Source organism: Gymnodraco acuticeps, unplaced genomic scaffold (assembly GCF_902827175.1).
Source record: "Gymnodraco acuticeps unplaced genomic scaffold, fGymAcu1.1, whole genome shotgun sequence".
NCBI classification, from domain to species: domain Eukaryota; kingdom Metazoa; phylum Chordata; class Actinopteri; order Perciformes; family Bathydraconidae; genus Gymnodraco; species Gymnodraco acuticeps.
In genome coordinates, this window is record NW_022991219.1 from 1,344,239 (window position 1) to 1,372,177 (window position 27,939).

Below are 27,939 nucleotides of genomic sequence, written 5' to 3' on the forward strand. Positions count from 1 at the left end.
CTGCACTGATTGGAGGAAGGTTGCTACTCTTCGCTCACTGATTGGAGGAAGATTGCTACTCTTCGCCCACTGATTGGTCGGCTGCATGGTCCTCGTCCTGTGGCCTCCGTCCAATCAGGACATTGCAAAGTTCTGCTGCGGAACAGGGATGCGAAGGAGATGGCTGAATTTAGATAGCCCTGTGTTTGAGATTATCTTCACCATGGACCTTCTCCGGAGGAAACAGGACAGCGGAGGACGAGTGCTCGTGCTCGTGCTCGTGCTCGCAGTAGTATTTGGGTGGTGTTTAGGGTCTGTGAGCTGTTTCGGACAAAACCTAGACAGCGAGTTGACGTTTCTGCTGCAAGCCGGAAAGTCCGAGTGTTTCTTTCAGACAGCAATAAAGAATGGGACGATGGAGGTCGAATATCAGGTAACTGTGTGTGTGTGTTTGGCCAGCAGACATACCAGCACTCAGTGTGTTTACATTTACATGCCCCCTGTGAAAAGCTACAAATGCTAATAGCAGCCTCAGAGGATCACCAGCTGGAAGGCTAACCGTTACTCATTCCTTTAGCTAGCTGACATGCTGCTACTGTATTTGCATATTTTCTATAAACCAGCATAACACTGGTGCTGCACGCTAATGTTTGTTTATATTCATCTCTATGAAGTTAACGTGACACATTTTTACAACTGCTGTACTGTAGCTAAATCATTTCCTGAAAAAAAGTAAAGCCTTAAGGTCAAATCACACTTCATGAATCTAGCACCTTTTGTGCAAGATTGCAATAAAAAGTACTTCCTGAAAGAGACAACCACAAAGGCTTTACTTAAAAATGATCAGTGATAACTACACATGACATGAGATTATATATTTGAAGCCTTCACACATTGCTCGTAAATCTGAATGAGTCACTGTGTTAATGATAAGCTGTACACGTATGTGAGACAGCTTCAGATCCTGGTGTCCTCTGATCCTCCAGCAGGTTGATCCTGTAGGAGCTCCTGGCCCAGGGAACCAGAAACAGGAAGGTTGTGTGAAGAGAGCGGCTAAGAAACAACAACATAAAATCACATTAAATAGATTTTTGTTAATCAGGCAATAGTTGTAGCTATCCAAAGTTCAACAGCACTTCATTTCAAAGTGTTGATTTACAGTATGCCCCATTATCAAAGTTAATAACTTATGAGCAGCTGAAGTGTTCATGATGAACTCTCCTGTCTTGAGTTGCAAAGATGAACTGTTTTTTTTGGAAAATAAACAAAAAATGATCTGATTCTAGCTTCTCAAATGTGAATAATTCATTATAATCAAGAACATACTAGACAGATTAACGAACAATGACAGTAAGTGTTACTTGCAGCTCTACTCCAGTCTACTGCTGCGTACAAAATGTCCATTCAAGTTCCTAGAAATCCAAAGGGATGTCTTTAAATACCCCGTGTTTGTCTAAACCCAGAAGACATACAGATTATTATGATATTACATTGACAAAACAGAAAATCTAAATGTTTGAAAGTCTGAAACAACATTTTCTGGCTTTTTTAGCATAAAAAATAATCGTTTTTTGCAATGTGTTATATATATTTACTATATCACATTCCTAATTGACACTTCCTAAATATTGCAGCTATACTGCTGTCCAATGTCACTTAAAAAAAGAATATGTGCACAGCAACATGTCTTATAATGTAAAGTCCCATTAGTCAGTGTGTTTAGTGGGAGAGTCCCAATCTAAGAGGCGACAATACGCTCTCTTGAAAGGCACGCCTAATCTCTCCTGGAAATGTTTGTTTTAGCATCCTGTTGGCCTGGTACGCCTTGTTTCTGCCACTAGCTGTGTGTCATGACAGCTGTCCACCAAGCTTATTACTGAGTGTGTATGTATTGGTGTGTGCACATGCAGGTAATATCAGGTGCGGGTATGGATGTCGACTTCACCATCATCTCTCCAGAAGGTGTCCATCTCATCTTCGAGTCTCGACGCTCCGACGGAGTCCACGTGTGAGTGCTGCCTCACATCGGCCTGAATTCTTGATCTTATAAAAATGATTATTTCCGTGGCATCTGATCTGTCTGTTTAACATTTGACTTTGTGTCCTGGTATTCCAGGGTGGAGCCGACGGTGGAGGGAGACTACGAAATCTGCTTTGACAACAGCTTCAGTCACTTCTCAGAGAAGATGGTGTTCTTTGAGATCATCATCGAGGGTCAAGCAGGAGATGTGACTGGAGATGAAGAGTGGCAGGGGTTGGAGGAGCCTGATGGAAGTCTCCTGGAGTACAAGCTGGATGACATCAGGGTGAGATGTTAGGTTGGGTTTTAGAAGTGCATTCAGAAAAGGGTATATAGTTGGACCTGAGATAAACCTCAGCTGTCCAGGGAATAAGAGGAGAGTATAGTAACCATTTGGTTGAACAGAGGTCAGATTTTTCACATTTTAATAAAGATAAAATAAGCTAAAATAAGATGTACTTTATTAATCCTAATTTGGGAATTTGTTTTTGTTGCAGCAGCATAAAACAAAACAAGGCATTGCACATAATGACAAATTATAAGAGTAGAAATAAACAATTTCAAAATGGAAACATCTCAAAATAGAAACAAACCAGCTTTAGAGAGTCAGACAGATATACAGATGACCGTGAAGATAAAATAATCTATAAACTCTCTGCCAAATAAAAACACTATTGAAGGGCCAATTTTCTGTTTTACAAAATACACAATATAAGCAGGATATAAATAGTAGGAAAACTTCCTTCAGGTTAAGATCTATCCCCTTGCTCCTGTTGTACTTGTCTCCAAAAAAGACTAGATATATATATTGGCTTTTCAAAATAAAAGGCTATTATTATATATTATTGTCAAAAAGATCAAAACTAACACTCAACTGGATCAGTTACATGTATGGCCACAAAAGGACATACGTAAGCCACACTGTTTCCCTGGGTAAAAGGGCCATCGTCCAAATGCAGCTTTTAACCTGGTTTTGGGATCGTTTACTTATAAACACAGCGACCAGCTTTTCAATGAAATGGTTTAGCCTCTTTTTATTTGACAACAACACATTTCTGGTCAGTGTTCTCCGTTTCATCTTCAGTAAGGAACGAACACAGACGGCCTGGGGAAGTGGGAAAGTATTGTAACATTTGGTTTATCGTAAATCTGCTGACAACATGGAAAATATAGAATAACGTCAGCTTCAACCTGTGACTCCCAACACTGCTGGAAACATTAGCTACGCTGCGAGCGACACAGTGATGGTTACATGACCTAATAATGTGACTCGCCAGGTGACAGGCTGAACGGTAGGCCCCAACCACAACCATGTCTGTCAAAGTGTTATGATTAACCATTAACAGCCACGTTTACCACTTAGAATGTGTCAACAATAATAAAAGATTCTGTGAACTTTTTAAAATTTCAAATGTTCTCTGTCTCTTCTACCTCATGGCAGCAACCACTTTTTTAAACCGCTAAAACGTATCTCCAAATGTCCCCAGGAGTCCATGGACTCTCTGCACAAACGCTTGGAGCGCAGCCGGCAGATGCAGACGGTGTTGCGGGCTTTCGAGGCACGGGACCGAAACCTCCTGGAGGACAACCTGTGGAGGGTCTCCTTCTGGTCCTGCGCCAGTGTGCTGGTGATGCTGTGTGTGGCACTTACCCAGGTAAATGGAGGGCTGATAAACTACTAGGGATGTAGCCGGATCTGGAAAACGAAATAAATGATTGTCTTCTACCTGATATTGTTAGTTTAGGGGAAGATAAAAACATGATTACGATGTCTGTGCATCAGCTTTTTCTTCAGATCTACACGTGTCATTGTGGCAAGATAAGAACTTCCTGTTCAGCAGGCAGCTGTCTGACGGCTGCAACAAAATGTAGCTATTAGCTGTATGTGTTCATCTCCTCAATTTTATAAAACCAATTCTAAAAATTTAAATATTTATATGTTCTTCTTCTTTAAATTGTTCTACAGCCATAGGTTTAATGGGAAATTCAGTTTCCTGATAAAACAATGAATAAATAAAAGAGTATTAGTGTGTTGGAATGTATTTAATAATGTTATTCTCTAAAGTAGCAACAATGCGCAATGAATATAAGGTTGGAAAATACAACAGTTGCTAGTTTTAACATATCCATAAAACACGTCTGGTCTTTATCGAATACGGATACTTGTGTTCATTGAACACATCAGTGTCTCTGGACACCTCCACATCACAATGCAATTCATCTTTGAATCGTCTCTCAGTTGGCATCGGATCTAAACAATATATTCTCTCTACTTCCAGGTCTACACTGTCCGTAAACTGTTCGACGATAAGCGGAGGGTCTGCTCATAGAGAGATTCTTTTGAAGTGATGAAAGGAGTCCTATGAAAGAGAACAATCCAACACAAGACGTTCAAACGACTGTCCAATATACTGTATTTCATTTGGTCTATACGAAGAGCCGCATTCAACATCGATACAAATCAGTTTTTGAGCAATAATTCAATGTTATCAGATCATGAAGGTTAACCAGAGGAGGAAGTTGATTGTTTTAATTTAATGTAGTGCCTTTAATGTCAAATGATTCCACAAACCAATGAGGAAATACATTTTAAAAGGCACAGTACACAGCTGTTTGTGGTGCATGCTGTCCTATGCTTCTGAAACTGGTTAAAGGTTTTTGGAATCTTTTTTTAAAGGTGATAATCCTTGCTAAATGTTAAAGGTATGTTAAATTACACAACTCTACAAGTGATCAACAGAACTCTTGGTCTGCTGGTTTACAAGGGATAACAATGTGCAATAGTGTTGTTGGTGTATTTGATCTTCCTGGCAGTTTACGATCTCTCCTTTATTTTAGAGATATGTCCGTCTGACGAGGTGTTTCCTTGGTTACAGCCGTTTTGATAGATGTTACTGACTTCTTTTTTTACAGCTCGAGTCCATGCTGAGATGATTTTAAGCGTGATTGCCAATAATGTACAATGTACGCTTCCAGATGAATATGTAATAGGTATGTTTTTATGTCGGTTCGGACATGTATCAGGATTATCAACATACTGATTGGTAGATGTGTGTTTGTGTGTCTCTGTTTGTTTTTCTAGACGATCCAACTTTCCTTTTCTGAGATGTATGTTTGTGTCAACAGAATGTGACGTTTCGATTCTGCTCAGACAGCCGCTGTTTTTTTTTTTTTATAAGAATAAGCTTTTAATACACATTTCAATAGAATAAGTCAAATTCAGGTTTACATGGGGATTATTGATATCAATAAATGCATTTTTTACACAGGAAATACATGGTTTGTTGTGAGTTGTCTTTGATAAATAAATAAAATAGTAACAGAGTAATATTTTTTAAATGTGTTCTGTTAGGAATTGCATATTGTGAAGGTAAATCATGAGACCTTAGTGCTCACATCATGATCTAATGACAGCATACAGCACCATATTTACTGGTCATTTGGGATATTTGATACAAAATAGTCTATTAAACATCACTGCTTGTCGTTTGTAGTGTTTTCCCTTTGAGCCACTTGAGACCAAAACGGCAAAGAAGCACTTATTTTCTGCTGATGTAACTCCCCCTAACGTCTGACCTTTAAACTTTAAACAAAAACACCCCTGACATTAAGTTAAAGTTGGTATAAGGTTAATTAACTGCATTTGTCAGTGAGTAATATCCGAAGCAACACTGGATGGGTGAAAATGATGACATTCCCAAAGTTACTTCATTAAAGCTTTTCTACTTTTATCACAGTGACAAATGTGGCGGAGACATATTTATAGATCATAGTGTGCATGAACACATTTTAATTATACAGTATCTGGCCATATGAGAACAAAAGATGTAGCAGGAGTGTAAATAACCTTGTTGGAATATATTTTGTGGATTTATGCCAGGTTTGTTTCTTGAATTTGTCGAACAGATTTTTCTTCCTTTTCCAAGTTGACATATCCACCCTCCAATTGATCAAGTCAGAGACATATCAAGTATTTCAACAGCACTTACTGGGAGGAAACATACATAATAAACGCTACTGTAAGTGCCAGCTTCATAACACGCCTGTCTGTTCAGAGGTTATACGCTATGTTGTGAGCTGAGGCGAGCTCAACACAAATAATTCTGCATCATTTCAATCCTTACAAATATTTACAAAAACTATATATCCAGTTCCAGAATGTGGACATATGAGGTTATAAAGTCAGACGCTGTGTGCAGAACATCTGAGATCCTTCACCAGTGGTTTGGACGAGAGGGGACTTGTGGAGGTCGCCTGTGAGAGAAAACCATGAGCAGATGTTATGATCAGGAGCGGATCACTGACAGCTGACTGAAGCACGGGAGAGAAGAAAGATATCTCTGAAAGCAGGCGAAGGATTGCATACCTTTTACTCATTCCTGCCCAAAAGCAACGAGCAACACTGTCTTTACCGTGTGTTGCCACTGGCAACCACAGTCACCATGGTAACCCACGGCTCCATCATACAGTAAGGTAGAAAGGAAGTGAGCTCATGCCAGGCTGCACACAGAAAAGTTAAGCGTTCGTGCTCTGCATGGCCGCCTGCATTGACTATCACGCACTCTCTCTGAACTGCAGGCTGATCGACTCACTCAGAGACAGGAAGTGCACGACGCACCACATGTTTACTGTCAAAACAAACAGGAGCCTGGTGGTGCATGAGAATTCAAGAAAACACACAACAGTAACACGCACCAGCCACGACACCTTATATTCCTTTATTCAATACATCTCTGTATACACCTGCTGACAGACGGGCAGGCCCTTTCTCTTGGATGATTATCTTTTATTGGGCTTTTTTAAAGTGATAAGTGAGTCATTTGTATTTTGCTCAAGGCACTTGATTCAAATATCACCTACAATGAGAGCAGTGGTGGTAGGTATCTGTCACTTTTCAATTGTTCCACAAAAGAGAAACACAAAAAACGTAATTAATGTATCCTTGAAAAATATTGTAATGACGCCAAAATACAAATTTCATTAGTGAGTCTAATTTTACTATGCTCAATTTAAGGCTTTGAAAATGCACCATCAAGGAAGAGAAAAGAGACTTGATGGAAAAGTGCTGCTTTCTTAACGAGGTGCTTAGTGTGTGAGATTACTGACAAAACGTTAGCAAGTATACAGCTCACAAAAGATGACTTCTAAAATCGTTTTTGTTACCATTATATCAAAGTTATGAGTCACATATATTGTTTTAAAGACACATTTCAAATGAAACAATCAAAAAATTCAAGAGGACTTGCTGGTTTGTAAAGTCAATAAAATCATGTATCCCTTTTCATCACACATAATGCAGAAAATGTCATCATATTCTTTGTTTAAAAAAACCCTCTGCCTACACATTTAGTTAAAGTACATACATAATGTTTCTGAAATGCACAGACTGAAACAGCATCAGATGACAGGTTACTGTAGGTGTGTAGTTATAGGAATACACATGGGAAATAAAAGACGACTCTCTGCTCTACAGAAATATAAACGTGTAAACAAGAATTGTGTGTGTGTTTCTAGTCAAGCAGGGAGGGCTCTGAAGGACGTATGACAGTGGGTCGGATGGGAGCACCCGGGGGTCTTCTGCTGCAGGAAGAGAGAGGAGGAGAGGTTTTGGGGGAAAGAGGGGGGAGGGGGACACATGCAAGGAAAAATATCATCAGATAACCATGCAGCAAAGATTCCCAAAACACCAAAAAGCCAGAACATACAGTACAACCCATCACCAGCAGCACCAGCCACTTCCACCAAAGCCACAATAGTCAGAATGTGTGTGTGTGTATGTGTATGTGTGTGTGTGTGTGTGTGGTGTGTGTGTGTGTGTGTGTGTGTGTGTGTGTGTGTGTGTGTGTGTGTGTGTGTGTGTGTGTGTGTGTGTGTGTGTGTGTGTGTGTGTGTGTGAACGATTTTACCTGGGAATCCCTGGCGGCAGTGCGGGAGGCACGCGGGCCGGCCTGGAAGGAACTAGAGGCACAGATCCAGAGTTTGGATCCCCGGCGTAGGCCGTTTGTCCCGGTGGGCGAGTCGGCACGGGCGGTCCCCCGAATGCTGGGGAGGGGTTGAGAGGGGGCGGAGGGCCTGGGGTGGGGCCCCTCACTGCAGGAGGTCTGCTGGGAGGGGGCGCTGTTGCTGCGGCAGGGCGGGACGCAGGTGGAGGACTGAGACACAGAGAGACAAGGATGTTACAGTATTTTGATGTAATGCACTCTACATGTGTTCATAAAGATATTATATGCATATTTGTATTAGCAGAATATGCAAACATAATGATTATACTCAAGATGATATGATTAAATAAAAGTACATTTATTAAAGTGGATTTTATAGTTTATATTATTTTATCTATTTGCACCAGGTGGCAATACACTGAAGCTATTTGGAAGTGTGAGTGGAGCGTCTACTAGCTGTTGACTGCATGATAATGAGTGCGACATATTATCCTGCTTTCCCTCTATAGAATGATTCTAGAAATGTTTAAGCCCTTGGGGATTGTTGTTTAACACAAACAGCGATATTGGATTTCTTCTTATTTTTTTAACTATGACTAGGAATGCATCCTGTTCCAATTTACATCTTGAACACGGTACATACAGTACAGTAGAGAAATTAACACGTCAGTGGCCTCTGGTGGCCAAAATATATATTGGTCAGCTTAAACCTAGATTGTAAATATGTGTTACCTCGGGTCCTTGGCAATCCATTTGTCGTCTACAGGTGGAGGCACTGGGACAGAAATGGTGGTGGTGCTGATGTCTCCTATGAGGACGAGGGCCTCTTTCAGAGCGTGGTACATCCTCAGCATCTCGTCTCTCCTCTGGGCCTGCTCCGGGGACTCCTCCATCATACTGCCCTGGTCCCCGGCCGAGTACAGGTAGGCCAGCAGCTCGGAGTGGATGAAGTCCTTCGCCTGGAGAAAAAATACTTTAATACTGCAAGAATGATAAATGACTTCCATTTCTCATACCTGTCTAGATGTTGAATATGACTAGTGGGAAAAGAGATAAAGCAGAACCCGTACACTGTTGATCATGAGGTGCATGATGGTCTTGGGCATAAGGTCTCTGATGGACTTGTTAACGATGCCGATGTACGAGTCCACCAGGTTGCGGATGGTCTCCACTTGCCGCTCCAGCTGTGGGTCCATGGACACGGTGTCGCTCGGATTCATCACATCTTCACTCGCAGGCTGAAAGACACCAAGATAGAGAGATGTGAGGGGGGGGGGGCAGAGATGTTTTGTTTCTGTTAGTGCGATCTGTAAAGGTCCCGAAAATATACGTCTGCCAATGTTGGACATCACTTTGGTTCTATCTAGGGCTGTCAAGTTAACGCGTTAATAACACGTTAACGCAAAAAAAAATTAACGCCACTAATTATTTTAACGCGATTAACGCATGTGTATTTTTTTTCCTCGGCCGCCCCGTAGTTTCAGAGCGCATCGAGTTTAAAATACCATCTACAAGCTGATGCTGACAGCCCCGCTCCTGCCGCCCGCTTGTGGCAGACCACACTTCCACGCTCACCGGCAGGCACCGACTGGCTATTGGGAGGACCGGGAGGGTGTGTGTATGTGTGGCCCGAGCGAGCGAGAGAGAGACCTTACGTGCATTGTTGTTGTTAGCATCTGGTGCTAGCTATAAGGAGATATATACAGATATAAGGAGCTGCTTAAATGAAAACAGAGGAGCGACATTTCGCCGACAACTGCGCCGAGCACTTGACTTTATGCAGGAAGCCAGACAGTGGGACATTGTACGAGAAGTCAGCACACTCAGCACGGATAGTGCAACATGATTGCAGCGTCCAGGCAGCTCCCGTTCGAGCATATGCCTTGAGTTGCACATAGCTCCAACGATCCATCACACACACACACACACACACACACACACACACACACACACACACACACACACACACACACACACACACACACACACACACACACACACACACACACACACACACACACACACACACACACACACACACACACACACACACACACACACACACACACACACACACACACACACACACACACACACACACACACACACACACACACACACACACACACACACACACACACACACACACACACACACACACACACACACACACACACACACACACACACACCACACACACCACACACACACACACACACACACACACACACACACACACACACACACACACACACACACACACACACACCACACACACACACACACACACACACACACACACAACACACACACACTGTATTATTATATGAGAGAGGTTCCAGGTTGAATTGAGGCAAATATTTGTAATGTTCAGAAGTTGTTGTGTTTAATATATTCATGAGAATATTTGTCATTGTTCAAATGATAATAAACATTAGCATAAAGCATATTTGTCCACTCATATGTTGATAAGAGTATTAAAAACTTGAAAAATATTCCTAAGGTAAATTTAAAACAGATCAAAAATGTGCGATTAATCGCGATTAACTATTTTAATTGACTGACAGCCCTAGTTCTAACACATCTGAGAAATAGGTTTTTGTGTTTTTGTCTGCGCAAGAAGCAATATCTGAAATAGGAGCTGATGACAACTGTCAATCAAAATATGTTTGAAGCACAACCCCACAGACATGATGAAGCAGTTAGGCAGAGTTTTAAGTATATAAGGCTGAGTTTAAATCAAATAAATAGAAATTCAAGCTATTTTTTTTATCTTTAAATACTATATTTACTGTTATAGAGAAATACAAATAGATTTAAAGCTGTGTAAGGGGATTTCAAATGACAGTGTGCACATCTCAAAATTATTGGACACATATAAATGCAAATACAGTTGAATCCACATTTGTATTTTCATCCACACTACATCAGTATTATTGATCACAAATAACATCTCTTGATATAATTGCTCTCTTTAGACCTGACCTGATTATACAAAGCGCAAGGTAAACTATGACCAGTGTGCTTCCTGGAGCAGCAGGGCAGTACATTACATTAGCATATGCATGTTGTGGAAGAAACATTTAATGATTTTATTAAACTGAAAAGTTGACTTTATCTTTAAATATCAATTTACTGTGTATCAGCCGAAACGCTGACATCTTAGAGTGTACTAACTTTTTACCTTTGGGTTTTCATCACTATATCTTTAGAAATCCTCAGGCCACATTTAAAGTTAAGCTGCAGTCCTTTGTAAAAACAATTAACTTGGGGTTACTAGATTAAAAAAGTTACTACACTCTAGTTTACCTGATCTTTCTCTGGGTAAACACCAGCTCTGAGGAACGAGGCCTTCCAGCTGTCCACGTCCTCCTGAGCGTCACACGCCAGCTCAATCTGACGCAGGTCTTTGTACACATTCCTGTAAGACACACATGTTGAAATGAACCAAAGATCAGAACGGACTAACACCGTAAACATGACTGTTTTAGAGGATTAAAGCAGCCGCACCTCTGTTCAGTGCTAAAGATGGCGAAGACTTGTTTGCTGGACATGAAGCCCTTCTCCACATCTCTCAGCTTCAGGTTGTCCAGAGGCAGCATGTACTTTTTCTCTTTTTCCTGATAAACAAATGATATGACAACAATAAAATAAGTCATACTATAACAAATAAACAGTCTCTTCCCTATAATAAGTGTTTTCAAGGTACAACAAGTGGGCTTTATTAGATGCACATTTATAAGTACTTTACAAGATGCTAGAATATTTGTCATGGAAAAAACGCCAACTTTCTCTCTATGTGAGGTTGTGCCTGTAAAATAACCTCAGGTAGGAGGACGCTCCTATCAAACAGAAAGTCAAAAGTCACTATTGTATGCTTAAGTGATTAGTAGAAATACTGAAAGAACCTTAGGTGGTGACTTTTTGACCACAGATTGGGTCCAAAACTAGCAAGCCAAATGAATGTCTGGGAGCAAATTAATTGTATATGCTACACAAATATGGCCAGGATCCGTTGAATTTTCGAAATATTGGATTGCAGATTAGAATTATACAAAGAGGGGTTCGTTGAGCATGAAACACTTGAAATAATTAAAGGATAAGTTAAAAAAGAAAGCAGAAAGAAAGTGAGGTCAAAGAAAACTATTTCTGCTAAAAAAGTTAGCAATGATTGAGAGTCAGACCTAAACATTTGCGATGTGTGTATCTCACACTGCACTGTAATTTGTATTCATGTACCTTTGTTATTCATGTTTTACTATCTTTGCTTTTAAAAGGTGGGGTAGGTCATTTTGGAGAAACCAGCTCGAGTGCGCTAGAATTTGAAAATACACAGCCGGAAAAAATCTGCCACTTCCTTACAGAGCCCCTCCTCCAACACACAAGAACGCGCACATGACCAATGAGGGCACGAGATAAGTTTGTGCACAGATGGAAGGCTGACAGGCAGGTAGGCCATCCAGTTACTTTAGCCGGGCCGGCTCAGATGATTGGTCGTGCTTTTTACAGTGCTACGGCTTCCACAGATGACTTTTTTTTATGGATTTTTTGTCAAAGCACTTAAGATATTCATTGCTATCGGGATGTTAAGAGCATTCCATGGAATATAACAAAAGGTGTATCTCGAGCCGGTTTCTCAAACTTACCTACCCCACCTTTAAATGAGTGACTTTAAATGCCCTTTTATAATGTTTCTTAATGCTCTTAATCTCTTTCATTTTTGTAAAGCACTTTGAATTGCCTTGTGTTGAAGGGTGCTATATCAATAAACTTGCCTATCACATGAAAATAAGGCAATATGTTGTCCCCTTAGTAGCCTTACCTCCTCATCTTTGTACCAGGAGAGAGACTCAGCTGTCAGGACAAACCAGTAGTCCTTGGATCCTCCCTTCATGATGCTGATGTTGATGGTGAGCCAGCCTCTGCGGATCACCTGCACACGAGAGCCCAAAAGTTGACTAAACCACACACCCCTATATGTATCTACAGAAATCAAATAGAATAATAGAAACAAATGAAAGACAAAAACATTCATGTGTAGAAATAATTGACAGCAAAATAAAGCAGAAAAGACATGCAAGTGCAACAGTTTTGCAAGAAAAAGATGCACAATGCAGTCAGATCAGGCCAAACTGTCTTACCGGAAAATTCATAACAAACACAGAGACAGAGAATAAATGACAGGCTCCAATAAAAAGTCACCTTCTCTGTTTCTCTCTCTCTGTCAGACTGACGGACAAGGAGACAAAGGGAACAGACACACAGGGATAATGAGAGGACATATGGATTGTGTGGTGGTGTAACCATGAGTGTATTGTAGAGTTGCAAGCTGTGGTGCTTCAGTTAAGGATTCCCCTGCAGCCTTTTCTACATACATCTCTATTATGATCAAGGCGGTTGAGCATAGACGAGCTCAGGGCCACCGAGGGGGCGCTTTCATTTATTTTAGACAATCTTAAACTTTGAGCATGTGAATACTTTTACCATGATACAACGCTATACCAATCATTTAAAGAACAATACGATTGTTTGGTGATATCATGAATCTGCCATGATACAATGTTCATTGATTCAATTCGGAAGCCTGCAAACGCTATGAGATGATATCATGTGCCCATTTAACAACACCAGTTATATTTATATCAACTCACATAATTAATAATGTAATTGTATTTCTAGGCTTTACAAAAGTGTTTCACTTTAAAGCGCCACATCTCTCGTGTTTAAGCACTGTTTCAATGTTTAGGACGGTGGTCTGTTTGGACAAAAATGGTGACACAGTCATGCCTTGGGAATTTCTAAATAAAGGCATATGTTAAAGATGTCGATATCCATTCTTATAAATAATAATAAACTCAATGGTTTTACAAAAATATACACAAACTTTTGTTGTTTTTTTGTTCACACCGCTGTGCAAGAATAAGACATAGGGATCTCTAGAAAGGCTTCTTATGTTGTATCCAGTGGCGAGCCGTCAGGGCCCTCTAGGCCCTCTCTGAAGGCCTAAGATATTCTACAAAATAATATTTAAAAACATTAAAAAATATATATATATATATATTTTTTAAATATGTTTTTTAGTTATATTTTTCATTAGTTTTACCAAAATAACTTGATTTAATTGTATTTAAAATAACATTTCCATAGAAATAAATCCTTCGAATCTGCCTATTCAGTTTCTGTTAGAATGTGAAGGGTTAAATGAAAGAAGCTCGTCTCTTACTGTGAAGACAGGAGCTGTTGGACGTCCAGCTATGCATTTACAGAGGGTCAAGTGAACGAGAGAGTAATGTCAAATGACAGTACAATTGACCAATCATATCTTCCCTCTAAATGGGTGGGTTTTATTATCGCGGACTTTATGACAAGTTACGCCCTGTGAAACTTTTCTTGTTTCCATAGCAACAACAACTTCCTGTCAACAGCGTAAACTCGCCTTCAAAATAAAAGCATGCCAAATTATACTTAAGACATACAACTGCAACGAAAGTAACAAACACAATGCAATATCCTTTTCAATTTCAAAGAACACAAATTGGGTTATTTAAAGGTGTTGTTTTGTGTGGTAGAGGGTCGCTTTTCATTGATGCGTTTTGCACCCCGGGCCGTTGTTTTGATATTCCGCTGTAGTATACACGCTATGACGTAATAACTTTTTTTTTCGAGGGAAGGGGTGGCGGTCAGAGGGCCTAGGTATAAAAGTTACGGCTCGCCACTGGTTTTATCACATCCCACACATGAAAAAACAATACTGAAAAATACAGAATGAGAAAACAATAACTTTAGCTTATTCACTGGGTGAGAAACTCTTGGTACAGGGTATCCGGTTCTCATGATGATACATCCATGAGTGTAACTCTTTCACTTCCCTCTTCTTCATCAAGGAGCACACATCTGGTTCCTCGACTCCCCCACCCACCCAAAGAGGAAGTGACAAGTGGAGGTGCAGCCAGTGGGCACCATACTTACAAGAATCTCCCCCTGGGCCATGAGAAGGAGGAACAGAAGAAGAGAAAGAGGAAAGGGAGAATAATGACAACAGGGGCACAGACAAGAGTGTGTAAATGTGAATCAACAGAGGGACACGTGGCAGGAGAGACGGGCTGAGGCAACGACAGAGAGAACGGGAAATAAAGGAGCAGCAGGAGAAAGCAGCTGCTGTGATGCGGTTACCTGATTGGGCATGACTCTCTTCTTGGTGATGTTAGCAGCCGTCCTTTGCTGGGCACTGCAGGAGAGACATTGAAGGATGAGGGATATGCTAACAAATGCATACAAGATATTTCTGGAATATTAATCAAATCATGTTATTTTTTCCTTTTCTTTTTATGTTTTCTTTAATAATTTGAGATGGAAAGCATAAGGGTTTTTCAGATTTGATTAAACATGTGTACTGACTGTTTGGATTTGAATGGATATAGGCAGCAATTAATAATTATTTTATATTTGATTGATTTATCAATTAACCATTTGTCCAGTCATATTGGGAAATAGTGAAAAATTGCCATTATTCTTCTACCAGCACCCAAGTTGATATGGAAGTTGCTTTTAATATTCAGTCAACAGTCCAAAGCACACACATTTAGTCTCATATATACCAAGAAGAATCTTTAAATCTTTGCAGAAAAGAATAAGAAAAAAACATACCGACCCCTGTTTCTAATAAAACAAATTAATAAATAATAATAAATAAGTATCTTACTTGGCAAATCCAATGAAGTCCTCATGATTAGTGTTGATGTAGGAGAGCTCAATGTCGATCAACAGCAGCACCTGAGAGAAAAATCATTACATGGTATGTACACAAACAGAGGAAACTGTACACACACTAACATTGTACACACACCGTACACACAAAAACACACCTGGTCTTTGGTCTTGCTGTCTCTCTCTCTGACGTAGGTGGTGACGATTCTCTCCGTCTCTTCTCTCAGTCGAGGGTACGATCCCAGCTGTAGAGCCACACACAAACACACGCACTGCTGCAGGCACCGTGATTACAGGACACACACCTGTGAAGGCTTACACAACACTGCAACACTTTGTTCCCTCATAAGCAGTAACTCCCAACAACCACTGACAGTAAATATAGAGTATAAACACAAAATACGAGGCAGGGCATTCAACATGAACACTGAGCAGGCATGCACTAAAGAGATCTGTATCAGCTGGAGACTACTTGTCAGCTTTAGGTGTTGCAAAAGCTATGAAGTTGTTACCAGTGTACAAAAACAGTAAACATAAGGGTCAGGGGTGTAAATCTTCCGGTATCTCATCATTCAATGATTCTCAGTTTAGTATATACGGCTGCTTATTTCATAATCTACACCAGTCTATTGATGGTTTATAAAGGTGGTGTTGGAAATGACCGCATGAAGGCAAAGTTAAGTTAATTTTGAATAATGCTGGACATAACAACAAATTGGTGTTTAGGAATAGTGTCCATCAGTTAGATAAATACAAAAAATAATAAAAAATAATGAATAATAGAATATGAGAATCTCAATCCTTACAGGAAGAGCTTACCCCAACTCTAATTAGCATAATATCATCTCAAGCTGATAGCAAGTCTCAACAAATCAGGGAGGAAGTAGCAGAAAAAAGGATCAGGTTAGGTTTTAGAAAGAGATGAAGATTGGAGAGGGTCTGATGGAGGTGTGTGTTTGTGTGTGTGTGGGGGGTTGTGTTATTGGTGTCAATGGTGCAGTAAAGGGGGTATCACAGGAATAATACATGAACATTTCCATTGACAAGACAGGGTGGGGAACAGCCCAATTCCTTAGTGTGAGAGTGGGGATCTGATTGGATAAGTGAGGTGAGGTGGGGGGGGTGTTATGTACATCACCAATCACAGTGAGGATGGGGTAAGTGTGCCGGTAGAGGTCCAGGGTCTCGATAGGGAAAGGGCTCGTTAGATTCGTCATTAAAGAGGGAACCAAGGGGTAGACGGGTGGGACGTGAAGCCTTCAAACAGCGGTAAGGGGAATTGATCAGCAATAACAGACAGGGATAAGTTAGTTGATTACATTTTCCTCTCTTTTCCTTTTTTTGACTGCTCTCTATCACTGACTGACTGCATTTTTTCGCTCTCTAAATTAATCATTTTCAAATCTGTCTGTCCACTGTTCCCGTTTACCTTTTCCGTGCACTTCCTGATCAGGGCGGCAAGCTCGGTGACAACGAGGTCGACACATTTCAGACAGGGGTCTTTCAGCTTAATGACCTGCTTTTTCACTATGGCCTCAAACGCCAAGTCTGGGGTGAACAGGCCTGTCCTGTGGTGGTGAGGCATCATGGGAGTTTGAGGTTTAATGGCAGGTGAGGGAAGGAGGCAGTGTAGCATGAAGAGGAAAAGGGAAATGGTGGCAAAAAATAAAGTGAAATCTCAAGTTGAATGGAATAGTTTGGGGGGAAAAGGAAGTGTTCAAAAAAGGGAAAGGATAATGAAGATTGAGGGAGAAAAAGGTATTTTAGTTAGTTCTAATTCATTTACAGAACAGAAACAAGCTGCAGGTTCTCAAAAGTATTAATGGCTGCATCAGCTTCCTATTCATGTGCACGTTGAGAGTCAGACCACAGCTTTTAGGCCATGTCAGGTGCATGGCTATATATATATCTCAATGCCAGTCAGTCAATATCTTTTAACATTTATTGGATGGATCGCCATGACATTTTGTACAGACGTTCATGATTCACATACTGCAAATCCAAATTGTATTGTTAATAACCTAAACTTCCTCTAGTGCCACCATCTGGGCACAATTGCAACTAGTCCAGTAAGTTATTTTAACAATAGCAAATGTTAGCACCATGTGTGCCTAAATTCAGCCTCACAGAGCCGCTAGCATGGCTGTACATCTTTCAGCCGCAGCCTGAAACCTAGCAGCTTGTTTTGTAATGATACTTTTCAGCAACAAGCCACATCCAGTCTGTAACCACACATCTTCTCAGAGACACCACTCCAGTGAAGTACAGCCAGGATATTCAAATACAACCACCAATGTTCCTGCAAGTGAACTTCAAATCAGGACTGTGAAAACTGAACCTTTCCATTGAGTTCATTCACTTTATTTTTTAATCCAGGATGCTGGAATTATGTCCAAAAGCACATAGCTAAAATGATTCAATTGGCTGCTTTAATGGACCTGGCAACTCTACAGTCGGCTGGTCTCTCTGGTGTGTGTGTAGAGGTGTGGCAGCCAGGCAGGAGACCATGCAGTGATACCTTATTAGTGCATTGTCTGACTGTGTTGATGAGCTCCTGGATGACCAGGTCGATGCATTTCAGACAGGGCTCTTTCAGCTTAATGATCTGCTTTTTCACTATGGCCTCAAACGCCAAGTCTGGGGTGAATAGGCCTGTCCTGAAGGACATACAGATACGACAGACATGGAGAGACGAGGGTAGATATACACACAGGGAGAGTGTGAGACAGGCACACGGATGAGGAGGACCAAATGAGGTGTAGTAAAGAAAATGTGAAGTGAAGTGGAAGACAGCAATAAGGCTAACAAGCAGCCAAGGAGACTAAATAGAATCGACTCACAGAAACAAGAAATCAAAGACAGACAGAAGAGACAGCACACTTAATGGAGACATAAGATATAAAACACTTGAAGACAGAAAGAGTGGGTCTTTATAAAGCTAATGAACACATATAAGGAAAAAAGGCTGGAAGACATAAAGAAAGCAAATGTGTGCAACACAGTGTGCTGTTGGCAGACTTGCCTGACTCCGTGGATGTTCTTGATGGCGTAACTGATCTCTCTCCTCAGCTCCTTCTCATCAAACTCCATCTAAGACACCGGGCAAAAAAAACCTATTTAAACTGCAATGCCATTGCCATGCATATACTGTACTGACAATGGGGGAGAGGAGGGATAATCTGCTTGTTTGTGTTTGTTAGCGCTGGATTAAAAGAGAGTTTAGGAAACATAGCTACAGTATGACAACAACATTTAAAAAGGTTTCCACATACAGGTGAAATATAAATAAATACAAAACAGTTAAGAAGGCAAAGCACATTAACAACTTTGCAATGGTAGTGCCACTTGTTTACCCCTGAAAAAAGTAATACTTTAGTTGTTTTTATTAACAGAACGATAAAAGAAAGCAATACCTTGCCAAATTAAATGAGAAATATGCAGAAGTGGAAGAAAAAAACAGCTGAAATTGAAATTAATAGATGTAATGCATTCAAAATATTAAAACAAATTCACAACACTGCTCACCTTCACAAGCTCGAAGGGAAATCGCTCGTGGAAGATGCGGTTGATCTTTGCTCCACCTGACAGGTTGGAGGTGTCCACCTGATCACCAGAGCCCTCGATGCACTTCTCAAAGTCCACACCAAACTGCTGTACCATTCTACCGATTATAAGTATTATACATTACATTTCTATACTTATGGAAACGTGTGTGTGTGTGTGTGTGTGTGTGTGTGTGTGTGTGTGTGTGTGTGCATAGCCGCGGGAAGTAGGGGTGCTGGAGCACCCCTAGAATCTGGAGAATCACAGAACGGCCGGGCGTCAAGGGCCGGCTCGGTTCGCTCACGGTCGGCACCGCCCTTAATGCGTTTGAAAACGGCATCATTGAAGTTGCGCTGACAGGCGAGTGAGGCGACAGAGGTCCACCGTGTCCCCGTAGCGAGGCTACCCCCCCACCCCCCCCGTTGACAGTTCACTAGCACCCCCTAAGTAAAATGACTTCCCGCGGCTATGTGTGTGTGTGAGTGTGTGTGTGTGAGTGTGTGTGTGTGTATACTGACTGGAGCAAAGCCTTGGTCTTGCGCGTTGGGTCGTCGGGGCGGAAGTTCTTGTACTCCTCCACTTCTTTCTCCAGCGATAGCACCTGGCTTTGCAGCTTACTGCGTAACCCTGGCAACGTATCACGGATGTGGTTGGTCAGTTGCTGCAAAGACATTCAAGAAATAAATAGTGTTATACAACAGTTTTGTCTAATCAATTTTATTATGGAAGAATTGTAGGAAGGAAGAATTGTGAATCAAAAGGGTTCCCTGGATTTTTTTTTTCTAGAATGCAGCTTGATAAAAACTGTGTGAGTGTGTGTGTGTGTGTGTGTGTGTGTGTGTGTGTGTGTGTGTGTGTGTGTGTGTGTGTGTGTGTGTGTGTGTGTGTGTGTGTGTGTGTGTGTGTGTGTGTGTGTGTGTGTGTGTGTGTGTGTGTGTGTGTGTGTGTGTGCATGCGTTTGTATGTATCACCTGATTGAGGGTCTTCTGCAGGTGTGGTGTGCCCATGCGTTCTGCAATGTGTCTGTACCCCGGGTGGGACAGGAAGAACTTCCTCTCAGCAGCCAAAGCAGCGCGGATGTCTTTCTTTCCATCAATGTCCTTCTGACTGCGGTTCACCACCCCGATGTAACCTAAAGAAAGACAAATATCAGTTGTTCAATGTGAGTTATGGAATAAAGACAAACGTTGATTCCAAAGCACTTGCGACCAAATATTAAATTATTATAACTTCTACAATTGGAGAGCTGTTCACATGTGGAACAATACAAATAAAGCTGTTAGTCAATTTAACACCATAGTAATTGTTTGATTTCAAGGTCAGGAATTAGAGGGAAAATAATGCAGATTGATGATTGGCTGACCCCTAAATAAAAGATACCCTGTTTTGGGTAGTATATAAAGTCTGTAAATATTGTAATGTAATAGCTGGATTCCAATCAAGGATTTAATAAAAATGTGTGTGTGTGTGTGTGTGGGGGGGGGGGGGGGGGGGTTCTCACCTCTGCGGAGCGGCAGTAGTTTGTTTTCCAGGATGTCTCGTGCGTCCGTCCCTTCATCCATCAGGTCCAGCTTGGTGATCACACCGATGGTCCGTAGACCTAAATCAAATCAAATCAAGTTTTATTTATATAGCACATTTATAAATGATTTTTGGTCGAGCCAAAGTGCTGTACATATAGGGTGACCAGACGTCCCCGTTTTCCGGGGACAGTCCCCGTTTGTATAGGCCTGTCCCCGGTTGAAACTGTCCCCGGAAATGTCCCCGTTTTTTTAATATACGTTAAAAACACATAGCATGGTGAAATAAAACGTTTCATGTCAGGAAACACTGGGTAAACAGACTGTGGTCAAGCCAGCCCCCACTTCGGGAAACACAGTCAAAAGCACGTTGTATTGCAGTGCGCGAATATCCTATGCATTACGGTAGAGGCCTGTAAAAACTGCCTTCAAAATAAAAGCGTTTACTCGGTCAATAACAAATATACCTAAAAAACACACCAAACATATTCATATATACTGGAGCTTAAATTAAGAAATATGTACTATATAATGTGATCAATAATAATGTAAAACAAACTACGTATAACTACCACATTATAACTGAATGAATGTAAAATGTAAGTATACAGTTATGAAGACATATCTGACATTTCCACTGAGTGACTAATTTCAATTGATGTTGACACCATTTCACAACACCCCTAAAATAACATTACTTTCTGAAGCACAATTTAAAATGTATGCTATTTAAAATCTCAAATTAGATCTATTGTCCATCTATATTTTGATTATTATTTAATGGAAACGATCCATAATCAAAGAGTCATTCGAAGTCAATCCAATACTTATTTCACTTCAGGGTGATAAGCAGGAGACCCCATCTAGTCAATCAGAGAAAATCAGGACAATCTGATGTAGAGTTTCAAAATAAAATACTTTTGAAATCTCATATATGGGCTATCGTCCTTCTGTTTTTATACAAGAATAAATAAAAAACTGTCAAATTATCAAAGACTTATTTCACTTCAGGGTGATAGCAGGACACTCCATCTAATCACTCTGAGAGAATCTGGACAATCTGATGTAGAGTTACAAAATAAAATACCTTGGAAGTCTCATATATGAGCTATCGTCCTTCTGTTTGTATCCAACAGTTAAAATGTTCAAATTAAATTGAACCAGAATTGTCCCCCTTTTTTCATTAACAGTGAAGAAAATTGGATATGTTAGTGATATTTTGACCGCAAAACTCAAAATGTCCCCGGTTTTAATTTTGAAAATCTGGTCACCTAATGTACATATAATGAAAATAGCCTACAGTAGAGACACTTTACAGCAAATACAACAGCACAGATTGTTCAGAATATCAGTATGAGAAAAAAGAAAAAGAAAGACAAAAGCATCAATGCTAATACTGAATCTATCGCTCTTATATTCACACATGGGATTTTAGGATTCAAACAGATAATTGGAGGTTATAACTTAGGCATTTCAATTCTAATAACCATCAGTAGAACAGTATATAAACAGTATTTTACTGTATAGCCCACACTGCTCAAAACTATAGGCTATGTCTACAGCCTTGCTAGCTGTGGGTCTGTACCTTTACATATAGTCTACCATCTTTACTTAGGCACAGTAGAGCTAACTGCTATCAGCATGCTAACATGGTCACAATGACAATCTTAATTAAGTTTGTAAGCATGCTAACATAGCCTTAGCATTAGCTTATTACCAGTTTAGCATTAGCACTAAAGTACAGCTGAATATGGTTGGGAATGCAATTTGTTTTGCAGGTATTTTGTCATAAAGACAAATTATAATTTCTTAACTGATGATGGCTTTAAATGAAATGTTAGGGAGAAGCTGTAGTTATCATTCGTCCTGTAATTACAAGCCTGAACCTTTAATAACTTTGTCTGGGTTTAATAAAAGAAGACGAAAGGTTGGGATGATTACATTTAATTATATCTCTACTAATTGTCCTGTCAAATTATCATATAATCATTTAAATCATAAATATAGATTATGTCTTATAATATGATTGCCTTTTACTCGGTTAAATTGTATTTTTAGTCCTAACTCTGGGATTGACATTTCAGGAAGGGCAAAAGTTGGATTTTTCAAATGGTTAAGGACTGGGGGGTTTTATGGTTTAATGGTGACGATGTTTATCTAATGCCTAAGAGAAGTTATGGGTAGTACCAGTTGGCTATTTTCATTCTACTATATAGTGTGACGGTAAGCTGTGTTCTGGGTGCAAAGCCATTTTATCCTCTCAGGATGAAGTTGCTCTGTTCCTGCATTTGAGATCGATTTCAATTGTATATTGACTTTTTTATTACATTATTAAATATAACAAAAGACAAACTTGACCATGAATCATTTATCGGTTTCTCTGTAAGGGAATTAGAATGTCCTCCACACTAATCTCCTGTAATACATCTATGCTGCCAGGATGTATTTTAATAATGTATCTGTTAATTACGCCTGCAGCCTGCTTTTGCACTGAGGCTAAGATGTATAGAAGGAAGAGTGATTATGGCTGCAAGATATAGAAATTAGCTTTGTAAATTAGAGCAAAATAGGTCAAATTTATAAAAATATCCAGCGAAAAGTTATCAAGGCCATTCAGATGATCCTATACATGAACACACACACTCCTCACGGTCCCCTTACCCTGAGGGTCCACCTCCTTGGAAATCTTGAGGGCGTCGGAGTTGGCCAGGTCAGTGTTGGCCGGTGTGACAGCCAGGATCAGACAGCTGTCCTTGGTGATGAACTGCATCAACATTTCCATGATCTGGTGCTCGATGTCCACAGGCTGGTCTCCCACGGCAACCTTGGTCATCCCCGGCAGATCGATCAGGGTCAGGTTCAGCACTGAGAGATGTTGATAGGGTATAAGGAAGGAGGTTAGAGGCTGAAAACCTTTACCAAAATGGCTACGTTTTTATTTGTGTGTGTGTTACCATTAGGGGAGTAGACACGGAGGTTGATGGGGACGGTGGAGATGCCCTTGTTGGATCCGGTGACCCTTTCAGTCTCCGCTTCAATCTCCAGACGGACCTCATCAAAGTCCACAAACTTACGGCCCTTACAGTGCAGGAACTCTGCATACTCTACACGGAGAAAATTAGAGATTTAGACAGGAAAGAGGGCAATTAATTGATATGAACATAGATACAGAAACGTTACAATGGTGCAACAGAGAGAGATGCCACAAAGATGGGGAGTGCAGTATTTGTTTCATTAAACTTGTTGTATAAGCTATTTGAACTATGGATTTTTGAGAAAAGATTGTGTGAATCTGTCAGTTTCACAAAAAACGCTCATGTGTGCTTTTGGGTTGTTTTACAACTAAATTGTCTATAACTCAGTGCATTTTCTGCACATCTGTTTTGCAATGCATTTGATGAAATATTGATTTTAACTATACATTTTCTATGAGCTAGTACTGTTCATTTTGGCTACACACGTCAGACTCTATGTTTTGTAAAGTCTGGATTTAAGAGTGCAAACCGACAGTTGATCTCTTTACTTGCCCACTTTAGAGTTAACCAGCTGGAGGATGAGCGGACGACGGGTGACGATGCCAGATCCTCTGGGTAAGAAGTCCCTGAAGTAGAGAGAGATATACAAATTAAAACACACTGATAACTTAGGACAGACAAATGGCTGTGTTGGCTGTGTCACAACAATAAAGTGTTAAAGAGCAAGAGCAATCGATTGCACTCTTATTGATCCCTGACTTTTCCCTCAGTAACTAAACTGCCAATAAGCATTTTGTTTTCAAACATCTCATGTCAGTAATGAATATGTTTCAGCTTCTACCCAAATGAAAAGCTTACAAGCTCTAAAATCAATCCGCAGTGTCTACGCGTGTACATGTGTACATTATTTATACATGGCAGGATTACCTTACAACACTATCCATCATAAATAGTGTATAGAGAAAGAAGCATGTCTCTTTGTTTCCACTTCGCATTACATACACGCTCATCGAATGGAAACTCGTGTTCAATATAATTGTGATCATTTCCAGGTCACTGACTACCAAACTCTCCAGGCCATGAGAATATGTCTGTCTGCTCTTCTCTTTGTGTGTTTGCCAGGTCAGCAGCAAGACTGAGTTTTAGCGTAAGGTAAGCAGGCCACACACACGCACACGTGCGCACACACACACACACACACACACACTATCTGTCCACTGCTGGCGTTGCAGTGAGGATGTTACACAACATCCTCCTCATCCCTTCCTGTCACTTTTGAAGCGCAACATGAATAATACCATTACCAACAACAAGACAGTTAATCAATTAAATCCTAATATATTTTATCCATGTGTTCATTAAACATGTCTTGGGTAAATTTGGGGATTTGGGCTTTTTAAATGTGTTGTTAAATTGATTGAAAGATAACTAATCTGCAAGTCTTATTTAACACATGTTCTCTAGTTTTAGCTGCTTCTTCTTCTTCGGTGCCTTTGTTTGTTTTTCTTTTAATGCACACAGAACATCTTTTCATTTCGGATGTTGATTGGAAAAAAAAAGAAACTGAAGTGAAGGTGACGTGTTTTTGAAATGGACAGATTAATATAGGTTTTGTCCCCTCAAAAACTGAGACCTGATGGCAAAACCATCCAAAACTTTACAAACAAAAGGAAACAATATGGAAAAATCTAAATAAACAATGTGCCACATACACCAACCATTCTTACGGACAAATGTTACACTTAAACTAATAAATTCAGTATTTGTGAAGATTTTGACAATTACCAATGCTTCTTATTTGGGATTTGTCCTTGCAAAAATAATTGGTTATTGTGTTTTATATAATTATATTTTTCTCCTTTATAATACTATATTTTTGAAATAATAATTTGGGTTGTTCTACAAGGCAAACACTTTTTTTAAATTAAGAATCTTTTTTAGTGTTATACACTGATGCTACCATGGTATCTGCACCGAGTTTGACTTTCACTTCCTGCAGAAGAACGTCCACTTCTAAACTTGTGAATTTGTTTCAGGAAGGCAAGTTTATTTATATAGCACATTTCAACACAAGGCAATCCAAAGTGCTTTACAAATTAGCTTGGGCTTAAGAATGCTTCAGCCTCTTTATACTTTTGTTTGTAGATTTTCATCTTAACTCTCCCTACTTTTCTTTAAATGTTTCTGTGTGTACACAGCAAAGCAAATCTTATGCCTTGTTATGGCCAATGGTGCAGCGTTTACTTTTGCTAATTGGGATCAACTGGCACATGCTTTCAATTTTCATTAAATTCAATCATTATTATAAAAGCAGAGGTAAGAGGTAAGAAACATTCTGCAGTTTAAGGACACGTCAAAAGCTGACAAAGATTTTACTTTTGGAGATTTTTCAATAACCAATTTAAGACAATCGTAAATGTAGGTTCAATGTTTTCCATCTTGGACCTGTTTAGGCGTTCCTACGACATGTTGGCAAACGATATATTGAAAACAGCTAACTAACTAAAAATCATTATATAAACTATATCAAATGTATATCAACAAGCCAATGTTGATAACGGCTGCATGTCACTATAGCTAATTAACAAACGTAAACAGCTAAGTAGCCGTCTGTGGGTATTTGGTACCCAGTGTGTCATATACACATGACAGTGCAGCTGGTGACATCACTGATGACCCCAACACAGACTCATCAATGCCCCTACTGTCTGCCCAGCCACTTGGGACTCGGAGACAAAAGGCGACAGGAAAAAAAGGAGACTTAGCTGCCTAATCAACATTCCCAATCTCTTGGAAAACAAGTGAAATCGTTCTGAGATGTAGAAGTGTTCCCGTCTCTGGGCACCTATTTATTTGGAGATAAAAACACAAAGCTGCAACAGATATCTCCAGTATCTCTGCTGCAGCGACATGTCTTCTTCCTCTTCCCTTTCCTCAGATTTTCCTTCAAGGCTCAATGTTATAACTGAAAAACAAACTGTCTATGACTTTTTCATAGCACTTTTTCCTACACAGTTTATAAACTGAGCAGTAACATATGATTTTAGTGTAACTGTTGCTTTTGCTGCAATTTGCCATCAACTAGTCATTCAAATACCTTTATACTTATTCATCAACCTCACAAAGAAAATCAGCAGTGCAGGCATGCTGGGAGGAATTTTAATTTGCACTGACCCTTACAATAATTAATCTATCTGACCATTACCTGACCTAAACTGCAACTATTGTGTGTTCCTCACCCTTAAAGGTAAAACATTGACCTGACCTTTGAAATGTGAAGCATAATAAAGATGTATTTACAACCCAAGCATTCAGCCTCAAAGAAAAGCAACCTTTGTAAATGTTTGACAGAATGGGCCTGGTAGGAAGAGGCAGTTTCTGCTAATATTCCTGCTGAGGAAGTAACGTTTCGAAAGATTTAGGATATGGAGTTCTAACCTAAAATATATTTGAAACACACTTTTAACCAAATTGCCCCTCGGTTATTGTGAACATCTGTTTTTGTTCGTGTACTGTGTAATGCTCAGTTCCAAAAAGGAAAAAAAATCCGTTAAGAAAAACTGGGAGGCACCAAAGAGCGTGTAACCAAGTGCTTAGTTGGCGATTTGTACGCAAAGGTTTGGCGTAAAATAACAGCAACAGTCACAAACTACATTGAGAAAAATAACAAATCACGTTTAGAGTGTCAGATTAATCTAATGACACATATAATAGGTACAACCTTCCGACGAAATTTTCCAACACGGAGCTCTTCCCTGCGCTTTGGCCGCCGACGACAGCTATCTGCGGCAGATCCAAGTTGCAGGACTGGCCGATGGAGCTGAAGGCGTCCTGGAGCTTGTTGATGAGGGGAATTAGGTCTTCCATCCCCCGGTTTCCCATAGCGGCACCTCGGTCAGCCCAGCGGGCTCTATCCTGCTCTGCTCCCCGGTCAAATAAGAGCCAAAGGGTCGCTCTTCCAGCCAAACAAAAGTTCCCAGACGGCACCGCAGTCTGTCAAAGCTTCTGTGAGTTTATTCAATGAAAACACAAGGACGGTTAGAGTGAAAATTCCCAGCTGCAGACAGAGCTGGATGATTGCATGATAAAAGTACACACATTTAACTGTAAACTTCTGTCATCATCCGGTCAGGCGACACCCAGCTGCCACCGGAGATTATGGCTCCGCCTACAGCCTCACTCTCCTCTGTCATTGGTCAGATGGAACGTCCGTCAATGTACACACATACGTCATCATTTTTTACAATAACGTT

General features: G+C 40.3%; 2 protein-coding genes across 7 annotated transcripts; one reads left to right on the forward strand and one right to left on the reverse strand.

The window, feature by feature from the left end:
• Nucleotides 1–70: 70 nt before the first annotated feature.
• tmed1b (transmembrane p24 trafficking protein 1b) lies at nucleotides 71–5,319 on the forward strand. The gene is made up of 5 exons (XM_034239073.1): nucleotides 71–412; nucleotides 1,890–1,987; nucleotides 2,096–2,285; nucleotides 3,487–3,654; nucleotides 4,279–5,319. The coding sequence occupies exons 1-5, from the start codon at nucleotides 86–88 to the stop codon at nucleotides 4,327–4,329; spliced, it is 834 nt and encodes a 277-aa protein (XP_034094964.1). The 5' UTR covers nucleotides 71–85; the 3' UTR covers nucleotides 4,330–5,319.
• On the reverse strand, nucleotides 5,144–27,873 carry LOC117561571 (dynamin-2-like). Of its 6 annotated transcripts, XM_034239067.1 has the most exons (21): nucleotides 27,785–27,873; nucleotides 27,408–27,691; nucleotides 24,239–24,312; nucleotides 23,666–23,815; nucleotides 23,373–23,576; nucleotides 20,693–20,791; nucleotides 20,163–20,323; nucleotides 19,710–19,852; nucleotides 19,174–19,309; nucleotides 18,671–18,738; nucleotides 18,167–18,305; nucleotides 15,807–15,893; nucleotides 15,644–15,714; nucleotides 15,115–15,169; nucleotides 12,764–12,874; nucleotides 11,452–11,561; nucleotides 11,251–11,362; nucleotides 9,012–9,179; nucleotides 8,674–8,900; nucleotides 7,906–8,151; nucleotides 6,692–7,579 (listed from the first exon to the last, which is right to left on the reverse strand). In XM_034239067.1, the coding sequence occupies exons 2-21, from the start codon at nucleotides 27,566–27,568 to the stop codon at nucleotides 7,510–7,512; spliced, it is 2,592 nt and encodes an 863-aa protein (XP_034094958.1). In that variant the 5' UTR covers nucleotides 27,569–27,691; nucleotides 27,785–27,873; the 3' UTR covers nucleotides 6,692–7,509. The 6 variants fall into 6 exon arrangements, with proteins under 6 accessions (XP_034094963.1, XP_034094958.1, XP_034094962.1 ...); XM_034239072.1 differs by lacking the exon at nucleotides 6,692–7,579 and adding an exon at nucleotides 5,144–6,253 and having other exon boundaries at nucleotides 27,408–27,838; XM_034239071.1 differs by lacking the exon at nucleotides 18,167–18,305 and adding an exon at nucleotides 17,078–17,216 and having other exon boundaries at nucleotides 6,692–7,576; nucleotides 27,408–27,838.
• Nucleotides 27,874–27,939: the final 66 nt, after the last annotated feature.